The following is an 8733-nucleotide window of genomic DNA, read 5'->3' as shown; positions in this document are numbered from 1 at the left end:
TTTCAATATAGCAGTGGAAATATCTTCAAGCAAGTATCAAGTCAAAATGACAATATTGATATATTTTGAAGATGCTTATTTTCTACAGTTTTCTTCTCACCCAGCATCTTCAGGTTATTTCGGTCACCATGGAAGAATGCACACCAGAGAGTAGAATCTATACAGAGAATCAAGACTATTATCTGGAAATCAGAACTCTACCCAGTGGGAATTTACACCACAGAGTTGTATCAAATTACTGAATAGTCACACATTTGTGCGCGCACACACACACCCTACCTTCATTCTTAGTGGTTCATTCTATGAAGTGTCCACCATTTAATCACCCAGGAAGGATGAACCACAGTGTTGTTACTGAGTTCCTGATCCTAGGCCTCACTCAAAGCCCTTCACTCCAGGGAATTCTCTTCGTTGTGTTCCTCTTCATCTACCTGGTGGCGCTCCTGGGCAATATGTTCATTGTGGTGGCAGTTGTCTACAATGCCAGTTTGCACACCCCCATGTACATTCTCCTTCTGGCCCTGGCTACTGTGGATATCATCTGCACTACCACCATCATACCAAAGATGCTGTGGGCCATGCTGACATCCAAGAAGACCATCTCCTATGGGGGCTGCATGTCCCAGCTCTTCTTCTTCACGTGGTCGCTGGGGGCTGAGATGGTCCTCTTCACCACCATGGCCTATGACCGCTATGTGGCCATCTGCTTCCCCCTTCACTACAGCATGATCATGAATCACCACATGTGTGTGGCCTTGGTCAGCATTGTCATGGTCATTGCAGTCACCAATTCCTGGGTGCACACAGGTCTGATCCTGAGGCTGAATTTCTGTGGGCCAAACACCATTGACCACTTCTTCTGTGAGATACCACCACTGTTAGCTTTGTCCTGCAGCCCCGTGAGAGTCAATGAAGTGATGGTGTACGTTGCAGATATCACTCTGGCTGTAGGAGACTTTGCCCTCACGTGCATCTCCTATGCCTTTATCGTTGCTGCCATTCTCCACATCCGCACAGCAGAAGGCAAAAGAAAGGCCTTCTCAACCTGCTCCTCCCACCTCATAGTGGTATCCCTGTATTACTGCCCTGTCATCTACACCTACATCCGCCCTGCTTCCAGCTACACATTCGAGAAGGACAAGGTGGTGGCTGCACTCTACACTCTTGTGACGCCCACATTAAACCCCATTGTGTACAGCTTCCGGAACAAGGAGATGCAGACAGGAATTCGGAACGTGGTCTCACTTCTGAAGCTCTAGTGGCTCCAGGAGAGAGCACTCCTCTCTCCTCTCCAAATGTTTATCAGAACATCTCCTGTCTGGCAGATCTTTCTTCATCATCTCCTTCCCCAATTCTCCCTTATTATTTTTTTTCTTCCCTTTCCCTGCTTTCTTGTTCTCCATCTTCTAAAAATGCATGACTGCTTTCTAATTATGCATACAGCACACATTGTGTAATAAGACTATTTGTACAGCATATGTATGTATACTAAATATAAACATTACTCTCAATATTGTGAATTGACTAGTGTATGAATCAACTCATGCCTCCAATTTACCCAGCAAGAAAATGTGTTTTCATATTGTAAAAGATATTTTTAAGCAAAAGTACAGCTTTCCTTGAAATCTATGTTATGGTCAACATTCAGCTTTAATATGTTTTTAGCCCATTCATACATTTTTCCATACTACTTTGCAAATAATCTAGTTCATTTCATTGTTGCTTGATTTAGATTTTTTATTCCATGTGTACAAGAACTCTGTGTTACTGTTGAAAATGTTCTACATAACATTTAAGCCAATTTTTCATTAAATATCTACGTCACCGCAAAATCCAACTCCTTTCCTCTGTGTCTGCACGTGGAGGAGCATGCACTGTTGTGTGGAGGTGAGGACAGTGGGCTGGAAGGACTGGATGGGGATTCTGTAGTCCAGTTTGGGTAGGATTACAGAAGTGCAATCTCCCCTCTGTGGCCAGGGTGGTACTGAAGGTGCTGTTGGCTTCCTTCAGGTAAGGAAAGGCTGACCCCTTGCCAAGTGCTCACTGGGAGCCAGTGTTCATTCAGAATAAGTGGAAAGAGGAGCTCAGCCACATTTGGACAACACTGGACCTTGTCAGTGGTCATAGACTGGTTTGTTCTGGCTTGACTCTTTCTTACTGACCTTTTCTGAAGCTGCTGTTCTGTGGAGATTTAATGTTGCCTGTACTGAGTCACGGCCTTGCTGCGGCCCTGACCTACCTAGCACATAGCTGTTGCTCCTTCAACTGATAATCCATGATCTCCTCTTCTGTGCTTCTCATTAAAGTCAGACACAGAAGTCAGATTAAATAGGTCCATAATTGACAGAATTTAAATGTAAAGCAATTACCCAAATATTCCCCTTCTTCTGAAATTAATTATAAGCATTTTAAAATACTGAGGTGGATCTAGCAAGAGAGTTCAGTGGACTAAGTCCCTGCTTAGGCAAGCCCTGGGACTGGGGTTTGATCCCCAGTACCCCATGCCCTGCCGGCTCCACCTCCAGGTGCACTGAGCTGACCACTGAGTCAGGGCACGTTGGCGCATGCCTATAATCCCAGTGCTGGGGAGGCTGAAAACAGGGGTATCACTGTGAGATATGTAGTGAGACCATGTACCAAATACATAAATTTAAAAAGATAATTACTGAGACCATCATCATTTGAAACGTTAAAATTTATTTTCTCAGCTTTCTTAATGTAGAGTTGAGGAGTGAAAGGCAAATAACCTATGATGTACAAAGTAATGTTTTGACATATTTATGAATCATAAAATAATGAAGTTAATATACTTAATTAACTTTTATCATTTTATCATTTCTTTGTGGGAAGAATACTTATCATTCACCTGCTTGGTAATTTTCAGGTATACCATATACTACTAACCACTATCATCATGTTATGAACTACATCTTCAAAACTTATTCAGTTTTTAAAAAACCTCAGTCCACACTTTCATGAGATGCAATAAAGTTTTAGAGCCCCTGTCATAATAGTAAAAAGATGTGACACATGTCCAAAATAAATTCTGCAGGGTCACTGTTGCCATTCCAGAAAGGAAAACTAGGTGAATGTTAAGGGTAATCACAAGAAGACTAAAACCAACAGAGAAGCACTGAATCCTGTAGCTCTGCTTCCCGCTCATATACAGAGTTGCTGGATGTGAGGCCCCAGGACGAGGGTGGCTCCAACTCCCTGGCCTTGCTGGCTGCAGCCTCCAGGGCTTCTCTTCCTTTGTTCTACATTCCAGCATCTCCAGCTTCTTGGGATCTTTGCCTTTGCCCTCACAGCTTCAGAAAACCACAGTCAGAGACCAAATCCCATCTCACTGATTGGCCTCATGCTTTCTTTGAATTTTTAGTGAAAACTTTAGTATGTCTTTAGCTCTTGAGTATTGTATGCCTACAAAACCAGCATCATGTGGACAAGGACAAGGTCCACTGTGGGCATTAGCCTTACCTGAGCCCACTTGGCCTACAGTGGTTTGGCTGCTGACTGCCTTAATAAATTAACCCACAAAAACAAAACCCAGGTAGAAGTCCCTGTAGGTGGCTGTGTTAGTAGAGTGTCCCCTCAGGGCTCTCTTCTGAAAGGGAGATGAAGGAAGGTCACACATTTACACTGTCAGCACTGAGATGAGTTCCTGAGATGCCCTCAAGAGTTCTTTCTTGCTGCCCCGGTACAAAGTATGTAGATCATTTCAACAGTGTGAATCTCTTAAGCAAATGCTCCTTGTTTTACAACACCTTAAAATGCGTCTTTAAAGGGTAAATAAAATCTAAAGGGTACAATAGACACTGTGAACAGGAAAATAATTTGTTCAAAGGGAAGGATAGACTGGGGTGAGGAAAAAGACAAGGGGGAGTGAAAGAGATTGTGTGTGTGTGTGTGTGTGTGTGTGTGTGTGTCCTTTTAAATTTCTTAAAATGTTTTTCAACCAATTTTGCATGCTTATGTCTGGTAATCTTAACAAGTAATTTGAAGACAATATTATGCAATACAACAACCATTGTCAAATTCCTTTTTCATTTGGTGAAGCTCTGTATCATTTCTATTTTAAGTACTTTTATGTTCTTTAGATAATAATATAAAGAATTTTTTTAAAATCTCCCATCTGAAAAAACTGCGCATTTTCTAAATTCTCTTCTTTCCTTTTTATTATCACAGTGAAGTGGCATAAAGACAGAGAGTAACATCCCTGCCACTGTCCAAGTGCTGGCTGCCCTGAAATTTCCTCCATCTGAAGAACCATTCTAAACTTGTTAAGCTTCAACTCCCTCCAAGTCTCAGGTTGAACAAAGAAAGCCAAAGCTTTGAGGTGATGTAACGTGGATGCCCTGTTGTCAGTTGCCAGAGAATCCTGTTGGCTTCAGACCCTTTGTGAGCACACCTTTACCATCCTCAGCAGCACTCTGATCTTTGCACCAGAATTGCTCACCACGCTTACTAGGCACCAATCTCGGCCTCTGAGCCGAGCCTTCCAGACTTTTCCAAATCCCTCTCAATATTCAGCTCCATGGGTTCTAAGGGCCATCATCAAGTAGAGTCACACTAATCACTCTACATGTACGTGCCAGTTTGTGTCACTGAGGCATAACTCCCACTGTGTTGGGAGTGGCTAAAGCTGGGGAAGAATCACACACATGGAGCTGCAGCAAGGCAGGTCCTGAGAGCAAAGAGCATCCAAGGCAAGCCACAAGGCAAGCTGCTCCAGTTCCATGAATGTGTGGCACCCAGGATACCATACAGGCAGATTACTAGGCACTGGGGGTCACGTGACATCAACCTGCCAAATGTGTAAATGAATGCACTGTTCCCCAACCAGCTCCTTCCCAGAATTTTTGGCTTGACCATTGAAGACTGAAGCTGCTGGAGATCACCTTCAAGGCTCCCTCAAACATCTCAGATGCTGAATGTTCGATAGGTCTTATGGTGGAGGCTAAGTCCATTCATTTCCTGATTAATACAGGTGCCACCCATCCCACGCTTCCTTCTCTGCAAGGGCTAGTCTCTCCAGCCCTCACTACTTTTGTGGGCATTGGCAGCAATGTCTCCAGACCTTTAAATATGCCCCAATCTGGTATCACTTGAGTGGACACTTTTCCTATACATATTGCATTAATAATATCCCTTCATTATTGTGGGCTGATTAGGTGCACAGTGATTTCAGAGCTCTAGAGGTATTCAAAACCTCTCTAGAGATTTTCTGGGGTTTAAACCAAGGGTGTCTCTGGGTGGCCTGTATTTATTAGCTTTTCAAACAAAGGAGGCAGACACTGAAGAAGATGTTGAAATCTGAACAGGAGTTTGGAGTCCTTCTAAGGGCCTCTCGACTAATACATTATGTTAATTTAGGAGAACTATGTTGCCTTCAGGAAGGCCTTCACCAGTGAGATGCCTGCAGCTGCAGTCTTTGTCTAGCTAATTTAGGTTGGAACCAGGTGACCCCAGCTGTGGCCTTGTCTTTTCCTTTGAGGCCTTATGGCTTCACCCCCATTGCAGGTCTCAGTGGGCCCCGTAACTTACAGAGCTTAACTCGCTGTGAGTCTGCTGCCCTGGGACTGGGGCAGACTCACACGCAAACATGGAAAGCCGGTTGGCTAGCATTAAGTCCTGCTCAGAGCTGCTCCGCGGCTGTCTCCGTCATGCTCTCCTTAGTCATCCCCACCTGTCCCCGTCCCCTCTCAGGGAGACATTTTAACCAAACTTCAGCAACTCTGACCATCCCTGCGACACAACTGTCCTTCATAGCCGCCCTAATGACTCCTGCCCCTCATGGCTCCCATCATTTTACCTCATCTGAACTCCAAAGTCTAGGACACTTCCAACCCATCCCTGGCTTCATCCCAACAGTGGCTTTCTGTCCCTCTCAAACTTACCACCTTTACTTCATCCAACAAAAATATCCCATCCCTGACCAAACTTTATAGGAACTGAAACCTATTATTCCCTGCCTTTTGTTACATGGTTTCTTAATCTCTGTACAACACACCCATTTTCCTGGTAGGAAAGGCAAATGGCTCTTCTTGGCTGGCACAAGATCTCTGCACTATCAATCACATTGTCCTGCCCATACACTGTGTGGTGCAGAAGTTCTACACACTTTCATTCTCAACCCCTCTATCTACCACTCATTACTCTGTCTTAGATCTAAAGATGCTTTGCCTCTGTCCCCCTACACTGTTCCTCACAACCCTTTTTGCCTTTACCTGGACAGACCCTAATGTTCAGTCTTCCCAGCTGACCCAAACTGCCACAGGGTTTGGGCAGCCTCTACTCCTTTGGTCAGGCCCTTGCCCGTGACTTGCTCGTTACACCCTTTCCTCTCCTCTCATACATTATGTAGACCTTCTCTGCAGCCCTGCCCATGGCCAGCCCCATAAAGACCATCTAGATTCAAGACCATATATCACCTTCGAAGGCCCAAATCTCTTAGATGTCTGTCACCTATCTGGCACCATTCTCTGCAAATGCACCTGAGCCTTACCTCCAGATGTTACACAATTGATCTCACAGACTCCAACATCATTACAAATGACTCTTTTGCTTTCTCAGCACAGAAGGATACTTTCACCTCTGTTACTGGTTTTATCTTCATGGAGTCTCTCTACAAACTCAGAAAGAGAGAAATCAGATCCAGTCCTAGCCCAGGCCCGATGAGAGTATGGGAGAGATTCCAGCTACCCTGCGCTGGCAGGACTTGCCAGTCAGGGCCCAGGTGTAGCGTGGGTGAGACCCTCTTCCACTCCCTTGGAGCCCCCCCCAACCACTCCACAGCACCAACTGCTCCTGCAACATGAGAATTTCTGCAGCGCTCTAGGGACACCCAGATCCAGTCCTAACTCAGTTCCAATGAGTATGTGGGAGACCTTCCAGCTATCCTGCGCTGGTGGGACCTGCCAGTCCCAGCCCAGGCGCAGCTTGGGTGAGACCCTCTTCCACCGCCTTGGGACCCCACTACGACTCCACAGCACCCCCCAACCTGCCCGCCCAGTGAGAATTTCTTCTGCATTCTGGGGACCCCCAGATGTACTCCTAGCTTTGGCATGGTGAGTGGGTGGGAGAGCTGCCTCTATCCCCGACTCCACCTTGTCCACACCAGACTCAGCATAGCCCTGCCATACAGGACTGAGATGAAATCTTAGGCGGCAATCTTAGGCGGTAAGAGAGAACAGGGGACAGAAACACACAGCTAGTCCAGGAGCAGAACATCTTGCCAGAGGGGCATAACAGGTTCACCCCCAAGGGCAGCAGCAGGAAAGAGCTGAGCACAGCAGCCAAAACCAAGCCAGGCACAAGTGGATAAATCCAAACTTTGTAGATCTGTACCTGAACTTCAGTAGGTGCTAATGTTGTAACTGCACCAAAGATCTACAACAAAGGTCAGAAGACAGTGCTACACAAAATGACAATGAGAAGGAACAAAATGCAATCTCAGAAACCACGCCCACCCATAACAAGTGCAGAAGACACTAACACAGAATAAAGTGGGAATCACACAACTGAAATCAATGAATCAATGGCTTCTGAAATAAGGAAACAGCTGCAGAAAGGTAAAGAGGAACTCAGATTGGAAATGAAAAAAGAAATCCCTGAAATAATAGCATCTGCAGTAGAGAATCAAATGCAGAAACATATGGAGGAAACCCAGTGCCCACCCAGAACAAGTGCAGAGGACACTAGCTCAGCTTAAATGCATGAATTAATAGTGTCAATAGTATACAAGCAACAACAGAAGTTATGGAGAAACTCAGAGCGGAATTATTTTCTGCCAGATCAGCTCATATGTACGAATTAATAGTGTCGATAGTAAATAAGCAACAGCAGAAAGTTATAGGGGAACTCAGAGTAGATTTCTTTTATGAAATAAAAAAAGATTCTCTGAACTTATAGCATCTGAAGTAAAGAATCAACTACAGAAACAAAGGGAGGAAATGAATCTGAAAAAAACACTGCAGTAAAAGAATTAATAACTATTTCTAAAGAAGATATTGATTTAAAAAAATAGAGGAGATTAGAAAAATGACAGATTCCTTGAAAGATCAATACAGGAAAGAAATAGATAGCATGAAGCAGAGTCAAAGAGATATAGAGGAAACTAAAATCTCAGTCACAAGCCTGCAAAATCATTTCAGTGAAAGTGAAGACAGAGTTTCAGATCTTGAAGACATTGGGGCAGCTAGTAAACAGGTAAGAAAGGATCTTTCAAAAACAACTAGGATGCAGGAAAAAATAATCGATCACCTGCAAGATAATGCAAAGATGAACAATGTGAGACTAATAGGTATCAATGATGAAAGAAGGAGTCAATGCAAATGACAATTAAAAAATATGGGCAGAAGTAATAGCAGAAAACGTCCCAAATATGAGGAAACAATCTGACATTCAGGTGAACAAAGCATACAGAACGTCAAGTAACCTCAACCCAATTAGGAACACACCAAGACATATAATAGTCAAGATCCAAGAAATTCAGCACAAGAATAATATACTAAAAGTCACTAAAGAAAAGAAGTAGATCACGTTCAAAGGAAAATTCATCAGAATTATGGCTGACTTCTCTTCACAAACCATGAAGGCAAGAAGAGCATGGAGAAGAAGAGTACATCAAGTCCTCTATAAAAACAAATTCCAGCCCAGACTACTATACCCTGAAAAACTCTCTTTCAAATTTGATGGAGAACTGAAATACTTTCTTTTCTTTTTTTTTTTTTT

The 8733-nt window shown here is 43.9% G+C and overlaps 1 protein-coding gene across 1 annotated transcript; it reads left to right on the top strand.

Annotated features, from left to right (window-relative positions):
- The first annotated feature begins 335 nt into the window (after nucleotides 1-335).
- LOC101588224 (olfactory receptor 13G1) lies at nucleotides 336-1259 on the top strand. The gene has a single exon (XM_004648290.1). It carries the CDS (start codon nucleotides 336-338, stop codon nucleotides 1257-1259), a length of 924 nt encoding a protein of 307 aa, XP_004648347.1.
- The last annotated feature ends 7474 nt before the right edge of the window (nucleotides 1260-8733 follow it).

The sequence above is a fragment of the Octodon degus genome, unplaced genomic scaffold, assembly GCF_000260255.1.
Source record: "Octodon degus isolate 3935 unplaced genomic scaffold, OctDeg1.0 scaffold00380, whole genome shotgun sequence".
Classification (NCBI taxonomy): Eukaryota; Metazoa; Chordata; class Mammalia; order Rodentia; family Octodontidae; genus Octodon; species Octodon degus.
Note: the sequence above shows the minus strand (reverse complement) of the source record. Positions and strands in the feature narration are given on the sequence as shown.

What these genes read in the sequence shown, in the direction of transcription:
- LOC101588224 (XM_004648290.1), top strand. Translation starts at nt 336, where the DNA reads ATGAACCACAGTGTTGTTACTGAGTTCCTGATCCTAGGCCTCACTCAA.